We start from the raw sequence: 20,606 nt of genomic DNA, 5'->3' as shown, positions 1-20,606 counted from the left end.
TTCAGTGTCAGGTGAGATCATGCACCTGATTACAAAGGGTTCCATGTACTATAACACTTGTTGACAAACATTAATTGAGTAGCTAAATCAGTGATATATTGTTGCCTTTTTAAAGAGTTTCCTGCTGGGTTGCAGACTTCCTGAAAGGAGGAGTTAATGTAGGGAGATGGCCGCATAAGCAACAAGAGGATACCATCATTTAGACCTAGATAGGAAGTTAGCCAGCTCGCTAACCATTTTATGGAAATCAGCTGACTCCTTGAGTTTCATTTCTTTACCCATCTGTAGAAGAGGCTGGACCAGAGTTTGGAAGAGGTCAGCTAGTCCCTATGGTCTCTTCCCGAAAGGTTGTGTTTTTTGAGGGCCCTAGTGTGTGAGGTGGCCTGGTGGGTGCTGTGCTCCAATAAAGAGGAAGCCGCCAGCAGCAAAATGGCTCATAGAAGAAAGAATGCTCCTTCTTTTTTTTTTTACCCCCCAAAGATTGAGTATTATAGGCTCCCAGGAGCAGAAGCAAAGTCTGCTTAGAGTCCTTTTCTAAGGTTTTTAAAAAAGAGTCACAAAGTTTAGAGAACTAGGCCTCCCCACCTGAGAGATGAAGACATTAAAGCTAAGTTGAAGTGACCTCTCCTTAGGTCCATGAATTGTGTGCGAGGGAGCAGGAAGCAGAGCTCGTGTTTCCTGCTTGGTCATTCCTCCTGTCCCCCTCTTGCAAAACAAAAAAAGAAAGAAAGAAAGAAAAAGCAGCCATGTGCGGTGCTCAGAATGTGGTCTGTGGCGGCAAACAGAGCTGGTTTTGGATCCTGGCTTTATCTGATCTAGGGAATATTATTAAGACCCTCTATACCTCACTTTTTCCGTCTTTACAATGAATAATAAAAGCTACTATGCTAAGTTGTTGTGAGAATTTAGAGGGGCTGCTTTGTGTACCTCCTCAGTCTTAATGGGCATTCAGTTAATGATAGTGCCCATCTCCATTCCTATAGCAGCACTGCGTGTTCTAGGCAAAATCTCAGATGCCCTTGGATTTCCTCATCTGTAAAGCAGAAGAGTTTGACTAAAATCTATTAGATGGTCTTTAAGGTTCCTTCCCACTCTAAAATTCTGACTCAGATAGTGATTGTTTTTTACCAGTTAATCTTATGCGTGGTCTTGTTTTAATTTTTTTCTCATTGTTGCAACATATGATAAAGCACGCTCATGAAAAAGGATGAATGTGTTACCCAAACGAGTGGTAGTTTCTACTGATCCCCAGTGTTTGTGACATATGTCATCCTATATGTGGGTGTGTATTTTTTTTAATAGATCTAGAAAGCTAGGAGGTGGTAAACTGCCAGTTGTAGTACTGTAATAGTCAGTTGTAGTAAATGGAGGAACCGTTAGCCTACATGAGCTTCCAAATCCCCAGACTTTTTTCTGAAATGGAGACTCATTGTTAGGAATCTGAGTTTGCACATGAGTGGGTTTTATAGGAAGGTGGCTTTTATAGGAAGAAGGCAAATTTCGCTTACTGACCACTCGCTGGTTCCCTCAGTGAGTTTTAATATACATAGGATTTGGTTTGGGCATGTGATATCTTCCTTCCTTCCTCCCTCCTTCCCTCCCTCCCTCCCTTCCTTTCTTTTTTCCTGTTTTTTGTTAAAGGTTAAGTATGACAGAGACAGCAGGCAGGCAGAGGGAGACAGACCCTGTTGTAGAGAGAGACACAATGTAGACTCCTTGGTAAAGATCTTCTAGCACAGGCCAGCAGCTCTGCCTGTCTGGACACCTTCCTTGCCTGGCAAGGTGTGGTGCAGAGGGTAAGACAAGGCACCTTTCCTTTGGACCACACCCTTACCTTTTGGAAAGAGTTGAGTGACTCATTCTGGGTTTTTATGAAACATTTCAAACATAGTGATTCATGGTTCATTCTCTCTTTCTGAGAATCATCTAAAAATAGGTATGAAATTTACAATCCTTTTGGATCCTTACACAAATTAAGAGAATTGTAACTCAGATAAATTCATTTTTTGCTAGATCAGATTTATTTCCAGAGCTTCCAGGGAATGGGCCATTTATTCATCTGTAAAGCTGTAGGGCTGGTTTGTGAATACTTGAAGTCCATCACCCTAAAACTTGAGAAGTTCTGAATCTATACAGTTCCAAGATCTGCTTGTATGTTGTGCATGAATGCATGTGTGGATGTGAGAATGTGAGTGGGTGTGCTGTTTTAGGAAAGTAATCTTCACAAAGTCCTTTGAGATGCCTTTGAGGACTTGGTTTTAGATCTAGCTGAGCCACCCATGACTTTAGTGTAGTATCTTGTCTCAGGAAAGCAGCTGGCAATCTGAGAAGATCTGGGATTCTTGGGACATTCGCTGGATTGAGAACAGTGGGTTTTGGGGGTTCTGATACATCCAGTACTGAACTTTTATGTGGTCATGCCTTTGAACCTTGTTCATGAAGCACGGACTTTTGGTCAACTTTCTTAGGCCAGGTTTATAAGGTTTTGCCCCTCACTCAGCAAGTAATGATTAACTACAGTCCCTGTAGCTGGATTCTGCCCATCACTAATTGTCAACACTAGGCTAGGAGGCTAGGCTGGCCAACAACCATCTATGGGCCATAGTGGAATGGGGCCTCTGAGCTTCGCCTTAGAATCACCACTTTCAAACCCTTTCAGTTGCCCAGCCATGGATAGGCAGCATGGGAATTGAGTCATAAGTGATGTACTACAAGGCCAATCCAGAACCCCAACCCCTGGGGCTCACAGGACTCTAGATGGAACTTCACCAAATACATTTTTGTCTGCTTATCTGGATTAGTGGAAGGGCCTGACTGTGGTCAGGCATAATGAAGCACGTGTGTTATAGGTGAATCTGGAGGCAGTTCTCTGGACCAGAAGCAGTGGCGTTTTTTGGAAGTTAGCACTAATTTCAGTCATTTCTTGGTTTTTGCTTCTGAAACTCTAAGAAGGAAGACTAGATGGTTTTCTTAGACTTCCAACACCCTACTCCCCACAGAGCTCAGGTTGTCATTCTGGATACCATCTCTGCCTTATCATCAGGATCACCTTCTCTAGGGAGCTCCAGAGCACCTCTGATCCTGCGCATCTCTTTCTCCTATAGTTTTACCAGATTGGGAGCTGGGAGAGGGAAGGGCAGGGCCTGACCAGGGCAGCACACACACATTATTGTCATCCCTGGGTGTGAGGGCCCTGCACAGTTCCTTGTGTTTAGCGGCTGTTTCATGCATGTCTTTTTGAGTTGAATTGAAGAGAGGGGGCTTGAGAAAGCAAACAGGGCAAGGGCATGGGATGAAGAAGGTAGGGAGGGAAACTGGAGGAGGCTGCCCCACTGTGGTACGAGCGGGCTGGCAAGAGTGGTATTGAGGCTTCTGGGACTGACCAACCTCCCTGTGGACCTGCCCCAGAGGCTGAGCAGCCAGTTCTGCGCAGCTTCTCTCACGCAAGGACTCATGTCAGGAGTGGGTCCTTGGCAAAAAGCCTCAACCCCAAGGATTGGAATTTCCCTAATTCGAAAAGGAAAAGTGGTCAATATTTGCCTTTTCTGTTTTTGTTACTAGGGACAGAGTGAAGGGAGTTTGTACAGTTTGTTTCAAGGTGGGTTTTCCCCCATATTCCTCAGATTTTCAGTTGGCTAATGTAAGGAAAGCTACTTCCATTGCTTTTGGGGGAGCTGGGGTTAAGTACCTTTTTAAGAGCAGCGTGGCTTCCTTGGTTTTGATTGGACTGTTTGAAACTCTGCAGCGTGGATTGGAACATGCTCTTCAGTTCAGCCCTTAGTGTCTGGCTCTGCCAGACACCCTTGGCTGGGTTCTTTCCCAGATCACAGGCTCTCACTCACCAGTGAGGGGCAGTGGGAAAACACAGCTCCTCTGTCTACCCTTTGGTCTCACGTGGTCTGAGTGTGGAACATCTGGAAACTTGAGTAAGAGTCACAGTCCACCTATTTCACAATCCTATTGGGGGCACCCTTTGCCGTCTAAAGTATGACCACAGCCCTGAAAGTAATCAAACAAGGGCTCCAAGAGGTGGGCCGGGGAACACAAAGCTCATGGCATTTTACTCCTGTATTTATGTAATGAACACAGATAGTACGTGGCTACTATGTGCCAGGCACTGGCTAATGAAAAGACAGGGCTCCCAGCCCTCAAGGACTGTGTGGTAGGAGAACATAGCTGGTGTTCCCTGAAGGTCAGTTACCTAAAATGAATACCTTTCTTTTACAAACAAATCTAACAAGATTTAGTTTTATTTGCTTTTCCAGTCCACAGACAATTAGCAGTAGTAAATAGAGGGTATGTTGGGAAGATTGGTAGCTGTAGACACAGAAATGACAGCCAGGAATGGAGGAGGAAGACAAAGAACCACACAAAGGAGATGCCAGAATTAACAATTATAATAGTGTGTACAGGCCAGTTGGTGTGAGGCCGAGAGCCCAGTGATTCTCCCTACCCCCTGAGGACATTACCTAACACACTCCATTAATTGATGTTCCTGGTAATGACTCTAAATCATTCCGAAGAAATGGATGGTTATTGTACTTAAGACAGGAAGAGCTATAATATCCCTTTTTTGTTGTTTTTTGTTTTACTTTTTAATATTTCCAGTTTAACCATCCAAATTGTTAAAATGCTTAGGAATAAGCCACAGTTACCTGGGAAATTTGCTTATGTGGAAGGGCCTATTCCTCAGGAAAACCACACGTGTGAAACACAACTCAAGTTTAGTCGACTCATTGCCATATGTACAATCAAGAATGAGCAACTGTCAGAGGACAGATAGAATACAGTCAGCTACTCTGAAGATACACCATGAGCATAATATGATCACTGGAAGTATATAAACAAGAGCATTGCTCTAAAATTTATTTTCAGTGATTATCCATTTCTGAAAACCACACAGTTTATGATAATTGAAGAACAATGGAGTACACAGGTTGTGGTGAGATGACCCTCAGGCAGCAGATGACAGGAGGATACACTGCCACTGACGTGGGTTGGGGTGGGGTGAGTCGTCACTGACCATCTAGGTCACACTGAGCTGTTCTGCAGGGGAAGCAGGCAGACCTCGGAGATGTTGCAGGTTCAGTTCCAGACCATCGCAATAAAGTGAAAATTGCAATAAAGCAAGTCACATGAATTTTCTTTTTTACAGTAAAGCAAATCACATGCATATAAAAGTTATGTTTCTACTGTAGTCTACTGGGTGTGCAATAGCATTATGTCTAAAAAACAACATACCTTATTTGTTTGTTTGCTTTTGTTTTTTGGCTGTGCCACATGGTTTTCGGGATCTTACTTCCCTGACCAGGGATCGAACCCGAGCCCATGGCAGTGAAAGCGCCAAGTCCTAACACCAGACTGCCAGGGAATTCCCATATACCTTATTTTAAAAATACGTTAATGCTCAAAAATGCTAACCATCATCTGAGCCTTCAGCAAAAGCTGTTGGAGAGTCTTGCCTTGATGGCTGCAGACTAGTCAGGGTGGCGCTGAAGGCTGAGGTGGCAAAATAAGACAGCAGTGAAATTCGTGGCATTGATTGACTCTTCCTTTCAAGAACAGTTTCTCCATAGCGTGCAATGCCGTTTGATAGCATTTTACATGTAGTAGACCGTCTTTCAGAATTGGACTCAATCCTCTCAAACCCTGCCGCTGCTTTATCAACTAAGTTTATGTACTATTCTAAGTCCTTTGTTGTCATTTCAACAATCTGCACAGCATCTTCACCAGGAGTAGATTCTATCTCAAGAAACCACTTTCTTTGTTCATTCATAATAAGCAGCTCCTTATCCATGCAAGTTTTATCAGGAGGTTGCAGCAGTTCAGTCACATTTTCAGGCTCTACTTCTAATTCTACTTCTCTTGCTGTTTCCACCACATCTGCAGTGACTTCCTCGAGGCACTGAAGTCTTGAACCCCTCAAAGCCGTACATGAGGGTTAGAATCACCTTCTTCCAAACTCCTGTTAATGTTGATATTTTGACCTCTTCCCACCAGTCACAAATGTTCTTTTTTTTTTTTACATCTTTATTGGAGTATAATTGCTTTACAATGGTGTGTTAGTTTCTGCTTTATCACAAAGTGAATCAGAGAGTGGCATGGACAAATGTTCTTAATGGCATCTAGAATGGTGCATCCTTTGCAGAAGGTTTTCAATTGACTTTGCCCAGATCCATCAGAGAAATCACTGCTTATGGCAGCTGTAGTCTTATGAAATGTATTTCTTAAATAAGACTTGACAGTCAGAATGCCTTTTTGATCTGTGGGCTGTAGAATGAATGTTGGGTTGGCAGACATGAAAAAAATATTAATCTAGTTGTACATCTCCCTCAGAGCTCTTGGGTGACCAGGTGCATTGTCAATGAGCAGTACTATTTTGAAAGGAATATTTTTTTTCTGAGCAGTAGGTCTCAACAATGGGCTTAAAATAGTAAACCATGTTATAAACAGATGTGCTGTCATCTAGACTTCGTTTCCATTTATAGAGCACCGGCAGGAGTAGATTGTGCATGATTCTTAAGGACCTTAGGATTTTCAGAATGGTAAATGAGCATTGGCTTCAACTTTGAGTCACCAGCTGCATTAGAAAGTCCGCCTGTCCTTTGAAGTTTTGAAGCCAGGTAGTGACTTCTCTCAAGCTATGGAAGTCCTAGATGGCATCTTCTTCCATTAGAAGGCTGTTTTGTCTACATTGGAAATTTGTTCTTTAGTGTAGCCACCTTTCATGAATTATCTTAGCTAGATCTTCTGGATAACTTGCTAGTGTAGCTTCCATGTCAGCACTTACTGCTTCACCTTGCACTTTCATGTTATGGAGATCGCTGCTTTCCTTAAACTTCATGAACCAAACTCTGCTAATAAGCTCAGACTTTTCTTCTGCAACTTCCTCACTTCTCAAAGCCTTCACAGAATTGAAGAGAGTTAGGGCTATGCTCTGAGTTAGGCTTTGGCTTAAGGGAATATTATGGCTGGTTTGATCTTCTGTCCAGACCGCGAAAACTTTCTCCACATCAGCAATAAAGCTGTTTCGCTTCCTTATCATTCGTTCACTGGAGTAGCACTTTTAATTTCCTTCAAGAACTTTTCCTTTGCATTCATAACTTGGCTAACTATTTGGTGCAAGAAGCATAGCTTTTTGGACTGTCTCAGCTTTTGAAATGCCTTCCTCACTAAGCTTAATCAAATAGTAACGTCAAAGATTGCTGATTGCAGATCACATAACAATATAATAACAATGAAAACGTTTGAAATATTGCGAGGATTACCAAAATGTGACAGAGACAAATGCTGTTGGAAAAATGGCACCAATAGACTTGCTCAGCACAGGGCTGCCGCAGACCTTCAATTTGTAAAAAAGTAGTATCTGCGAAGCGTAATAAAGTGAAGAGAAATAAAACGAGGTGTGCCTGTATTTATTTGGTGGGTGACCACTACCTAGAACCAGCAAACTTCTGTAAAGAGCCAGAGGAAATACTTTAGGCTAATGGGTCTTTCCATCACAACTATTCAACCCTGCAAAAAAGATATAGAGAATATAATATGTGTAATCGAATAGTATGGCTGTGGTCCAATAAAACTATTGGTTTAGAACTTAAATAGCAATCGTGGGGACATAGATGATATGCATACAAATCAGTATGGCAGCAGGAAAAAGAATGCTTGCATTTGGAGGTTGTCAAAATGTTGAGCTTCCATCAGCTTTTGAATCATAATGGGATTTCAGCTTTTCGTTTGTTTGGTTTTGTTTGTACAGAGTTTAGAATTTTAGAATTTGCTTGCCATAGGTCAGGTCCCAGATGTCCCCAGTTTTCAGTCTCCTGCTGTCCTTCTCTTTGGTGCTTCAGAAGGTATCCCTGCATCTTTTAATGCCTCTAGGTTGTCCCTGGCAACACTAATTGCCACTGTCTTGTGAAGAGCACAAGGTTGCTCTACTGGAAAATTCTGGTTAAATGTGATAGTCACTCTGAGTATTTGTTTAGTCAGTGTTCCTTTGGACAAGCACACAGTACACATTTAACTGCCTTTCAGCCATTAATTCTCTGCCACCATGGGAGGGGAGGCCTTGGCCTTATTCTTTCATTATTAGTCCGTACAAGTTTTGATTCCAGAATGTCTGTCATTTGAGTAGTAGTTACTGATCTGCCCTCTCAGCTTTCTGGACACATCCTTACTTTTCATGACGCTACTGTAGTCACTTCAGATCCTCTTTCTTCGTTGGGGGTGAGGGCAGTGGAGGAAGGAGGAAAATTGGGCAAAGGGTAAGGATAACCCAGTACAACCGTTGAAAGCTTGCCCTTCCCCTTCAGAGCTGCAGTCTTCAGAAAAGCACACAGAGCCAGTGCTGCTTTTGAGTGATTTCCTCTGCTGTGAAGTGATTTGAGTTCTCAAAAGACTGAGATGTTGCTTGCCTGCATCATAGACTGTGCTCCGGGTGGTTTTCCCATGGCCCCTACATCTGAGACAGAACTGGAGCCATCGCGGTTTCTGAGAAACCTGGTTGGTGAAACGACAGGCCCCAGAGTTTAAGATAAAGAACTGGAGCAGGGGAATCTGGACTGACATGTCTTGCAGCATGTGCCGTGGACAGAGAGACTTCAGTTATCGCGTCGTAGTGATTTCATTGCTCTCTCCAGAGACTCAGCTGCAGCTGTGAGGAAGAAAGGACGTGTTGCTCAGCCCTTGCTTCTGAAGTAACTGACGTCTTTCCTAGAGAGAAGACGTGCACACCGCCTGTGATGTGTGCAGGGTCTTGCGGTCGACAGCACGAGTAACAGGCACCTCCAACTCCTTCGACCCTCACTCCAACTGTGAGGAGGGGGCTGGGGCTGGAATGTGGGTGTTTTCCTAGGTCAGGAGACCAGAACTCACGAAGCCCCACAAGCAGGTGGTGCGGAAACATCTCTGGACTCATTGTCCAACACTCATATGCTTTGCCCTATCACCATGAGTAGAGCAGAACTCATTCCTGGAAAATAAACCATTTTGGCCATAGGGCTAAAAACCCTAGCTTGTTTCAAGAACATTCCCCATCCTAGTGAGTGTTTTGCCTTTATTATTGGCTGATGCAGTGCAGTAAGTTAGAAGGTCTTCATGGTTGCAGCTTAACCCTAGTCCTAGGTTACCACTACTTTCCTCCTACTCAATCCCAACCAGCCTCAACACGAGTCTCTGGGTTTGTCCACGGTGTAGAGGCAGCAGTGTTACTGATGAAGAGAGTTTTCCCAGAGGGCCTGATGCTCCCCCTCCCGCCCCTTTGTCTTTTAGGTCAAAATTTGAACATATCTGTTAGTCTGCCTCCCAGCTGGTGTGCTGTGTGTGCTGCTGCTGCTCCGGCTGACCTGAGGCGAGGCATTTGCCCTTTGAAGCCTCCCCTTTCTTTATCTGTCACGTGAAGGCTTTGGACAAGGTGGCCCTGTTTTAGCTTTCAGAAGTAGGGACAAGAACTCACATTGGAAATGAACAGAAGGTTTAGGCAGCTTTTCTGCAAGAAGTTTGCACATAGATACTCATGGCTCGCTTTGGAAAGGTAATTTTGTCAAGTCTCCTTGATGACAAGACCACACCAAATTTCTGGGTTCTTTCTTCTCTCTTCCAGATGCCAGTATGGACAGAATAGCTTATGATGCTTATCCCCGCCCACCACTTCCGAGACATTGAGCGGAAGCCAGAATACCTCCAGCCAGAGAAGTGCGTCCCACCTCCCCACCCCAGTCCTGTGGGAACCATGTGGTTTATCCGTGATGGCTGTGGCATCGCCTGTGCCGTTGTCACCTGGTTTCTGGTCCTCTATGCGGAGTTTGTGGTCCTCTTTGTCATGCTGATTCCATCCCGAGACTACGTGTACAGCATCATCAATGGAATTATGTTCAACCTGCTGGCCTTCTTGGCCCTGGCTTCCCACTGCCGGGCCATGTTGACGGACCCCGTGAGTATGTCTGGGCTTGTTTTGACCAGCCCACACTCTCCTTCTCTGGCCCTGGCATGGCCGCAGCCTGCATGTGCCCCCTGACCTTGGGAATGTGGAGAATAGGAGGGCCAGGGCTGGGGTGGGAAAGTGGACTCAGGCCCCACCAAGGGGACCCCATCTGTACCACAGCCTGTCCTGGTTGAATGATGCTTTCTGTATGTAGGTGTCTGCATTAATTGAGCCTACCATGGGAGGAGTTTGATCTAGAGGAAGCTTAGCCTCTAGTTAGAAAGGCACAGTGAGAAAACCACGAGGCTGGGGCCAGATGATCCGAGTGGAAGGCATGCTGGGGGTTGGATCAGGATGGGGCCTCCCAGTGAAGATAGGACTGGAGCCAGGTGAAGCTGAAATTAAAGCCCTATCCAGTTCCAGGAACCTGCACAACAGTGGCCTTTACCTTGTTTGGGCGAGGCTCATCTTTCCCTGAAAAGCTGGATAAGCCTGTTTCAGGCCCTAGCAAGTGCCTCTTGGTTGAGTATCTGTGGGTAAAGCCGTGGTTTTCTGCCCAATGACTTAGCTAAATATACCAAGCTGTGCAAGTGGCTGTTGAGTATTAAAGTCTCCATTCCTGCTCATTATCTCGTATGGGAAAAGTGAGAGAGAGCGTTATTTGATAAAGACTTCCTATGGCTTAATTGTTTCAGTACGTGGGACGAGTGTGTTTAAATTAAGAAAGGGAAAGCACTGCAAGTGGCAATGCACTGGCCACACAGATTTCGTTTCTGTGAGTCCCGGGGAAAGCACAGTAAAAATGCTGGGTCCTGAGCTAGTTCCCTTCTCAGAGGGCTCCATTTCCTGCCGGTTCAGGTGGTGGATTGTTAATCCATCCCTAGGGAAAGCCACTTTCCCGGGTCAATCACGAGCCAGTGACCGGCCCATATGGCGCCTCTTCTCATGCATGTGCCTGGAGAGATCGCACACACTGGCAGGCAGGGGCCTGCTGGCCCAGTGTTAGAGCTGCTCGTAGGATTGTTGAACAGCTGTCACCTGAAGGAAATGAAGTACATGGTTATAAGTGCCCTGAAACACAGGGCATAAACAGTTTTCCTCAGCAGCATCAATTTGATCATAATGGAAACAAATTAAGGGTTCATTCAGAAATTTTTATGGTGCCCTTGCTATTGGGGATACAAGAGTAAAAGACATTATTTGTCTCAGCTTATAATTTAGTGTCTGCTGAGCCCCAGTCACTCTTCCTTCTCTCAAGGTGCCCTCTGTCTAGAGGAGACGACAGGTGAGGTTAACCCCGTGTGATGAAGGCTGTGGCAGAAGGAAGCACAAGTTGCTGTGGAAGAACAAAAATTAACCAGTCTAGGCAGGGGTGGCTGCCTGGAGGAGGTGATGCCCAGGCCAGTTCTTGTCAGAACAATGTACATGGGCAGGGAAGGTGGAGGGTGATAGGGCAGGAAGACACTGACAGCATTCCAGGCAGAGGGAGCAGCATACACAGAGACACAGGAATGCAGGAGTGTGGTTGTTTGGAGTGGTAGGAACTTAGGAGAATGGGTTTGGTTTGGTGATGTGGCCAGAGTGCCAAAGAAGTGGGGTAGGAGTTGGAAAATGGGGCCAGCGAGAGCCCCTGAGGATTTTAAAAGAGTGATGAGATCAGATTGTCATTTTACAAGAATCACCGTGGCAGCAGTGAGGAGGAGCCCTGGGGGCATTGAGGAGTGGGACAAAATGGATGCCATGTTTATTGAGTACCTACTATGTGAGAGGGTCCTTCTGAGCAATGGATACAGCTGTGAGCAAGACAGACCACAATCCCTGCCCTACTGCTGCCCACATCCTAGCGTAGGGCGTCAGGCAGTAAAGACGTGATGGAACAAGGTAATTTCAGAAGTCGAAAAGGGCTTTAAAGACAGCAAAACCGTGTGATCCAGGGGCTGTGGTAGTGACTTTTCTGGGGTGAAGGAGGACTATTTATTTATTTACTTACTTACTTATTTTTTATTTTATTTTTCCAGAATCCTAATCACTAGGCCACCAGGGAACTCCTGAAAGCTCATAGTGGTTTGGTTTGGTTTTAATTAATTAATTTATTTATTTTTGGCTGCGTTGGGTCTTCGTTGCTGCGTGCAGGCTTTCCCTAGTTGCGGCGAGCGGGGGCTACTCTTTGTTGCGGTGCGCCAGCTTCTCATTGCGGTGGCTTCTCTTGTTGCGGAGCATGGGCTCTAGGTGAGCAGGCGTCAGTAGTTGTGGCACATGGGCTTCAGCAGTTGTGGCTCGCGGGCTCTAGGTGTGTGGGCTTCAGTAGTCGTGGCGCACGGGCTTAGTTGCTCTGTGGCATGTGGAGTCTTCCCGAGCCAGGGCTCGAACCTGTGTCCCCTGCATTGGCAGGCGGATTCTTAACCACTGCACCACCAGGGAAGTCCCAGGAGGACTATTTAAATGAAGGTCATCTGAGAAGGACCCCTGAGGCGATGCCACTTGAGCTGAGGCCTAAATAACATGAAGGGGTAGGTCAGGCAGGTGAAGGTCAGAGGGCAGTACCTTGCAGGCAGAGGAGAGGTACAAAGGCCCAGAGATAGGAGCGTGCTTGGCGTGTTTGAGAAACAGGACTCAGACCAGGGTGACCGGAGCATGGTGAGTGGAGGCGAGAGGGGCTGGAAGCGGTGGGGAGGGCTGCAGAAGCCAGGCCAGGCAGGACCTGTGGGCCTCGTGAGAACCTTGGTCTCTATTGTATAGTGAGAAGCCATCAGAGAGGCACGATGTGACCTGATTTTTGAGAAGACACTGCCTTGTGCTTGCGATAGGGTTCTGAGGTGGGGCAAGTAGAAGCAGGAAGATGAGAGTTATCGCAGTGGGCCACGCAAGACGTGGTGGCAGCTCAGACCAAGGTGGGAGCGGTGAGGCTGGGGGAGAGAAACTTTTGGATTTGGAATATATTTTAAGCCCCTAATGCTCAGGCCTGGCTGCATATTAGAATCCCTTGAAGAGCTTTCAAAAAGTACTGATGCCTTGGGCCCCATCCCCAGAGATTCTACTCTAATTGGTCTGGGATGGGGCCCTGGGATTGGGGTGCTTTAAAGCTCCCAGGTATCCCTCATATTCATCCAGGTCTGAGAACCGCCATTCAGAAGAGTGACAAAAGGGAAGAGGGATCAGAGAGTGTGCCTTCCAGAGTCTTGGCTGGAGTAGCTGGGAGATTTGCTGGTCCCCTTTATTGAATGGGAGAGTCTGGGGAGAACAGATTTTGGAGGAGAAATCAAGACTTCTATTCTGGCCAAACTGTGTCTCTGTTACGTGTAAGCAGGAGTGCTACCTGGGCAGTGGACAGCCAGGTCTGGGGCTGGTGGGGAGTTGGGATCAGAGAGTAGAGTGTGGAGTTTACTGGTTTCTAGAAGGCATGTGAATCAGGGAACTGGATGTCGGGTGGGAGGGAGAAGAGGCTTCTGCCCTGGCCTTCCTGCTACCCTCACACACGTGTGTTCTTTGACCTCCACGTTGTGCCCTCTCCAGGGTCTTCCTCAGTCTGGCCCCTTGCAGTCGGATGCAGGAGAGAGTGATTCTCACTGTATGTTGCTCGGCTTCCAATCCCAAATGAGAGCCACAGACTATATCCCAAACACCATTCAGCTTCTCATAGGTGTGTTTTGCTGTTGGCCTGAAAGAAAATGGGGCAAAAAAATAAAGCATCTGTCAAATATCTACCATTAGTAAGGGGAGCAACTCAAAGCATGCCCTGCAGACCTGCCCCATCTCCGGCTCTTCATGCTGCCACCTGCCTCTCCCCACTCCCAACATGTGACATCTTATGCAAAACCCAGTACACAAAACAAAGAGAGGTGGGGCTGCAGAGGAAGGAACCCCTGGGACACCCCGGGCTTCCAAGGAACGGAGTTGGGGAGCCCAGATCTCACACTGAAAGCAAGTCAATTAGGGGTTCCTTATTAACACTGCAGGCAGAGTCTGTTTTTAAAAAGGCATCACTGCAGGATTCTAAGGAGTTCCCTAATAGGATTGTAATGTTTTGTATCTCAAGAATTCATGTTGTGTATAATTTTTCAGAAAAGTTTATATCCGGAGGTTATAAGCAATGTATAACAATGTATGCATTGTATATCATTTTGGTTTGTTAATATTACTAGTAAAACAAAAACAAAAAACTCCTGCAGTCTCCCCCAGACAGTTACTGGTAGCCCTTTCAGCTCTGAAATTCTTATTCCAAATGTAACATCAGAAGAGTTGCAACCACTACAGCTTTCTGGACCATTTAGCAGTCATTTACTCCAACATAGTAGTAAGTGGGTCCACGAAGAGCTTGAGCAGAAAAGGGAAGAAAGAAATGACTTGGAGGTGGAACTCCCATTTGAGAAATGGGGTGAAAGGGATAGACAGGCCTGTAAGAAGAGGGAAGGGGGCAGGTGGACAGAGGGGCCGTACCTCACTTGGCAGGTGTGCTGGCCTGGAGGTGGCATGGTGTGGGCGGGCGCGTGAGTCAGACTGGTGTTTGATTTCAGGCTGCCCTCTCCTTGCCTGCTCTGAGGTTGTGTAATGTATTCAAAGGAGCTTTCTGTGTTCCTGAAACACTTGAGACGGTGCGAGGTCGAGAGTGGCTCCACTTGCCTGGAGGAGGCAGCCTCTTGAAGGCAACCTGGGCTCAGGGACTCTTTCTGACCTTGGTACCTGCTCTGTCTCCCCGCCCCATCCCAATTCACCACCTGACCTTTTCCAGTTATAAATACATTTTAACTCCTCATCCTAGGAACCCCCTCAGGAATCCTGAAGGATTCCATTTAAAATTTAGATCTGGGACAACACCTGTCTCCCAGAAGGTGCTTAAAGCTGGGAGCGTGTTTCTTTTTGTCCTAGCTGCTAAAAGCCCAAAGCCAAGCACTACACAATCACAGCAGTTGTGTCAACCCTATGGTCAGCTTTTTTTTTTTTTTTTTTTGCCCCTGCTTTCTTTGGACCTAATCGTTTATTAACCTCATTGTAGATTATCTCAAATCTGAGATTTGAGAACAAGAGGAATGTAAATGAATTCAATTTAACCACATTGTTAAGGGAAAGAAAATTCATGTCTGCCTGCCAGTGTCCCTCCCTGCCTTTGAATCCCACCCTGTGAACACCTTGCTATAAACAGACCTCACATGACTATCTGAGACCACTGCAGGCCAGTGATTGGAGTTTCAGCGGCCCAAACCGGAATAACAGGACTCACTTCAACATGCAGTTGGTAATCCCTTCTGGAGTCTCTCTCTCGGTGACCTTATTGAGCACAACTGTGTACAGAATCAGTGAGTATTTACTCGGGCAAGTACGGTGGCAGAATGATGTCAGGTCCGTGGGAGCATAGGACGAATAGCACCGGGTCGTCCTGCAGTGTGCCGTGTAATGTGCGTGGGTGCTGCGTGCAGCCAGAGAAGGGCCTCTCACACTTTGCCCAAAGGTGTTGACACATTCCCTGGATCAGGTCAGGGACTTGCCTCAGGGTTCATTTGAGGAGGGTGCTGCACTCTGCCTAGTGCCAGGCAGTTTCTCATACCTGCCACTGAGTAATCCATAAACACCGACCGGAAAATCTTTCTAGCTCCAGAGAGAAGAGGGTGACCAATTTGGGGGTTACCTACCTCCTGCCTTTCTGTGGAGGAGACAGGTGGCCTTTTGACACAGGCCTGGGGCTGGTCACCTGTTCCTGGCAGAGCTATTAGAGGGAGAGTTTCTGACTAGACCAGCAGGTGTGCTCATGCCGTGATCCCGTGGCCCCTGAAACAGTTTAAGCAAGTTTTCATACTTGTTGCCTGAAATAAATGGAATCATTGGTGCTTCTTTGGAACCTGTGTCCACCCCTTTCCAAGTGTGTCCTTTTTACATCATCGTATTATCCTGGATACTAATTGAAACAGGCCTTGTTATCTTGGGCCTATTTCAGTCTTAATGTTTGTGTAGTTATACAGTTCTTCACAGGAGAATGATATTATGGCATCAAGGCAATTAAAAAGAAAACCCTCTTCAGTCACTTAATAGAATAGAAACGTAAGTTGGGGGCTTCCCTCGTGGCGCAGTGGTTAAGAATCCGCCAATGCAGGGGACATGGGATTGATCCCTGGTTGGGGAAGATCCCACATGCCGTGGAGCACCTAAACCTGTGTGCCACAACTGTTGAGCCTGTGCTCTAGAGCGCGCAAGCCACAACTACTGAGCCCACGTGCCACAACTACTGAAGCCTGCGCACCCACTACTGAAGCCTGCTTCAGTAGGGCTCTAGAGTGCGCCTAGAGCCCATGCTCCACAAGAGAAGCCACTGCAATGAGAAGCCAGCGCACTGCAATGAAGAGTAGTCCCTGCTCGCGACTAGAGAAAGCCCGCATGCAGTAACAAAGACCCAAGGCACCCAAAAAGATTAAAAAATTAAAAAATAATAAAATATGTAAGTTGTCTTCTGATAGAGGCATAGATTCTAGACTTGGGTCTGAATCCTGCCACCACCACCTGTTAGTCATGTGATCTTGGGAAGTTGCTTAACTTCTCTGCTTTAGTTGCCTCATGTATAATATGAGGAATATCATAGTCTCTGCCTCATAGGTTTATTGTCAGAATTAATTGACAAAGTACAGTAAAGCCCTTGGAACTGTGCCTGGCATATAAGCAATCAATAAATGTCTGTTGTATCATCACTGTTATTCAGCTTGGATTTATTGAAGACTTGTTCCATGTCGGGCCCTGGGCAATTCATTGGGCTACAAATTAAAGACATTGTGTCTGTCCACCAGGAATTTACAGTCATGTAGGAGAGATCAGTGTATACTTAAATGATAGGTGTTATAAGACAAATACAAGCTATGGTAGCACAAAGGCCAAGTGATGGGTTCCGTCTTGGGTGTAGCCTGGGGCCATTAGAAAGAAGGCAGAGGATGTGGTCCCTGAGTGGGTTTGTTGTAGGTGCAGGAGGCAAGGATGTGCCTGACAGGCTGGAGGGGAGGTGCTAATATGGGTCCCTAAGGGCACAAGAGGAAGACTTGGAGAGCACAGAGCCTCTGGGAAACTCCAGGTAGTCCATAGGGTGGGACTGTCAGGGGAGGGAGGTGACACTGCAAGGGTGGTTCAGGGCTGGATCTTGGTGGCCTTGCCTGAGCCCTGCCCAGGAGCTTGGACTCTGTACCATGTGAAGGCTCTAGGGAGCCGGGGAAGGCTTTTAGGCAAGGGGAATAACATGATCAGATTCACATTTTAGAAAGTTTACTCTGGAAAATAGTGGGGAGAAAGGATAGAGGTGAGGCTGCAGGATACGGGGAGAGACTGGAGGCAGGAAGACCTGGGGGACTCTAGTGTCTGGGGCACACGATGATGGGGTTCAACTAAGGCTGTGAGAGTGGCATGGAGGGGAGAACATTGGATTCAAGGCATCATTTGGGGCCATATTAAGTTGGTCGAGTGGGTGGGAGTGTGGGGCAGAGGGTTAGAAGAGCTGGAGATGACTACTGGGTTTCTACCCCAGGTGACCGGGTAGATGATGTCTCATGGGCCAGGGAGGGGAGAATAGGAAGTACAGTTTGTGGAGAAAGTAATGGGTTCAGTTCTACGAAGTTGAATTTTGGGAGTTTGTTTTATTTTGTTTTAATGTCTTTTGAACAACCAGGTAGAAACATCTTCATCCCCAAAAGAGGTCTGAGCTGGAGCTGGTGATAGAGGAAGATTGTCTGGGGAATGCAGGATGAACAAGGAAGAGGGCTAGCAGTGGAGCCCCAAGGATCACCCATGTCCAGGATGGGTAGGAGAGTGAGAAAGGCATAGCCCTAGAGGCAGGTGGAGGCCAAGAGGGCATGGAGCCGTCACAAGAGAGTGACAGGAGGAGGGACTGGTGGGCATGAGGAGACCCAAGAAGGATGAGGGCTGGGAACTGACCTTTGGATTTGGCCACAGGGAGTTGCTTGTTGACCTAGTGGGAGCAGTTCTGTGGTGTGGAGGCAACAGGTGCCAGAGAACTGGAACTAAAGAGTCAGTGAGGGCTTCCCTGGTGGCACAGTGGTTGGGAGTCCACCTGCTGATGCAGGGGACACGGGTTCGTGCCCCGGTCCGGGAAGATCCCACATGCCACGGAGTGGCTGGGCCCGTGAGCCATGGCCACTGAGCCTGCGCGTCTGGAGGCTGTGCTCCGCAACGGGAGAGGCCACAACAGTGAGAGGCCCGTGTACCACAAAAAAAAAAAAGAGTCAGTAAGAGGTGAGCAGAGACAGCAAGTATACACAACTTGGAGAAGCTTAGCTGTGAAGGAAGGAGAGCATGGAGTCTGCTAAGAGCCTGAAGGGAAAGCTCTGAGGTAGAAGTATGAGCCCCTGAGGGCCCCTCGTCCTCCAGACAGTGGGTCCCCGTGGGTCCAGGGATGGGAGGAGGGAGAGGAGGTGTAAGGAGGGGGTTACCCTGGCAGCCTCTGTTTCCTCTGACATAGGAAAGGTAGTGGGCAGAGGTCGAGGAAGGTACTGGAAGTTTGGGCTAGCCACTGAGGGGAATGGTTGATGGAGCTATGTCACGCCTCCTGCCCCCAGATTCAAATGGATTCCACTGCGGGACCAAGTATATGTTTTAGAAGCATATGAGCATTTTTATGGATGTATAGATTGTTTTAAGTGTTTTTAGTCTACAAGGAGAAAAGACTGGAAAACTATACTCCAGAATGTTAATAGTACTCATCTTTGGATGATCGAATCAGAGGGTGCATTCTTCCCTTTTAATTTTCTCTTCTCTATACATTTTTAAAAATCATGAACAAGTATTACTTTGGAAATGAGGAAGAAATCAGTATGTTTTGTTCTCCCGGGGTGCAGTAATGTGGAAGCTTCAAGCCATCCCTGTGAGATGTAGGAACAGGGGTAGGGGTGGAGGTAGTGGGTGTTTCTTAGTGCACACGTGACAGCAGTGGCAAAAATGTCTCAGCAGGCCTTCCAGCTCCCAGCTGTCTATCAAGAGTTATACAGAACAAAATCCCTTACCATGAACTAGTAAATTCTGAAATCTGTGGAGATGAGCCCAGAAGAGCCTATTCTTTTAAAGAAAGAAAGAAAGAGAGAGAAAGGGAGGGAGTGGGGAGGGAGGGAGGGAGGAGGACTTAGTCTCAGGGGCTGGCCCAGCGGGTCTCTAGCTCTGCGAGATGGGCTCACTGGGCAGGTGGGGTCTTGCCTGGATGGGAATGAGCCTTCCAGGAGATTTGTGCAAATGGAGTCACATGGAGGAGGAACTTTTAGGAAGGTTGCGCTGTTGAATGTCTCTGACTGTGGTCTGGAATAAGAGGCAGTAATGAGGAGACCAAATGAGAGCTCCGATTGCCGTTGGTTCTGTAAAGCTCTTGTAGCCCTTTATGGGGAGGGTCTCCTGAGATTTACAGCAAATTGTGGTGGTGGTGACCTTAAAAACTGGACCTGAAAAAAACCAAAAACGACCTTCATTTAGGAAAACAGCCCTATTGCTTCATCACCTTGGGGAAACGCTGTTCCTTAGTGCATTTCTCTTGTACACATGACAATAGTGAATTCCAGATGCAGTCTGTTGGCTTCAGGATCCACAAAAGGTCACACAGTTACCCAAACTCAATTACTTTTTTACATTAAAGAGAATTTAAAGTATGACCCTCTGGGCTTTTCTGCAACCTTCCCCTCTGCCTGGGCCAGCGCCCTTCCCAAGCCCCTTTTAAAAATCCACTCGTCTAGGCGGTCTGGGCCCTCTCTTACCTTTGTGAAGACTTCCAGTCCCTGACCCTTCACTGGCCTTAAGGGGGGACCCTCAGATGTCTCAAGGTGAGACAAGTCATAGCACTTCGGTTACAAAATTCAGGGAAGTTGGTCATACTCCTACTTTGCATAGCTCCTTCCTGAGTATATTTTTTTGCTTGTTTTTTTAAATATGTTTTTTCCTTTTTGCAAAAGTCACATGTTCATATTAGAACATTTAAGAAATATAGTTATTAAATTAAAAATTACCTGTGATTTTACTACATGAGATAACCATTAATACTTCGGCATGTACGTGTGTGTGTGTGTGTGTGTGTGTGTGTGTGTGTGTGTGTGTGTGTGTGTAATCTTTACCAAAATGGGTTTGTAGTCTACATACTGTTTGGGAATCTACTTTTCCCTTTAACAGTCTATCATAGACGTTTCCCATGTCAATAGCTGTGTACTTTTATGGCTGTTTGATGTCAAGGACTATAGCATAAATGGCATTGTATGTACCAGGTAGTCCTTGCCTACCAAAGTTTGTTTGCTTTTAAAAAGGTCTATGATAGGTTCTTCTGGCATCTGACTATTTTGCAGGCTGTATTTTTTTTCCACTTCTCTTTTGAACTTTCAGAAAAATTTTTAATGAAATACTTAAGACAGTTGAAAGGGTGTAAAGGATAATATGACGACCACTCATGTGTTCGCCTCCCAGCTTTGTAAATTAAAAAGAAAAGTTACAAAGACAGGTTAGCCTCTTTATATGCCCCACCCCCACTTCATTCCACTCCCAGCCTCCTCACCACCACAGAGGTGATCATTATCCTGAGTCACATCTGGTTTTCAGCATCTTGGTGTGGAGAGCACTTGAATATCTTAGGGCAGTGGCTTACAGTTGCTTGTGGATTCATAAGAACTAAACACAGATTACCAATCCATAACAATAGTACTGATAAAAAAATAAAATAAAACTTGATTCCAGT

At 46.3% G+C, this 20,606-nt stretch overlaps 1 protein-coding gene across 3 annotated transcripts in view; it reads left to right on the top strand.

Moving 5' to 3' along the window:
• The window catches only part of ZDHHC3 (zDHHC palmitoyltransferase 3), a 56,022-nt gene that overhangs the window by 6,203 nt on the left and 29,213 nt on the right, over window positions 1–20,606 (top strand). For all 3 annotated transcript variants that reach the window (XM_024765280.1, XM_024765282.1, XM_024765281.1), the window contains exon 2: window positions 9,599–9,928. In XM_024765280.1, coding sequence (XP_024621048.1) covers window positions 9,623–9,928 — 306 coding nt within the window. In that variant the 5' untranslated portion in view covers window positions 9,599–9,622. The remainder of the gene's footprint in view (window positions 1–9,598; window positions 9,929–20,606) is intronic.

Source organism: Neophocaena asiaeorientalis, unplaced genomic scaffold, assembly GCF_003031525.2.
Source record: "Neophocaena asiaeorientalis asiaeorientalis breed wild unplaced genomic scaffold, Neophocaena_asiaeorientalis_V1.1 scaffold409, whole genome shotgun sequence".
Taxonomy (NCBI): domain Eukaryota; kingdom Metazoa; phylum Chordata; class Mammalia; order Artiodactyla; family Phocoenidae; genus Neophocaena; species Neophocaena asiaeorientalis.
The sequence above is the reverse complement of the archived record's forward strand: the minus strand, read 5'-3'. Positions and strand labels throughout refer to the sequence as shown.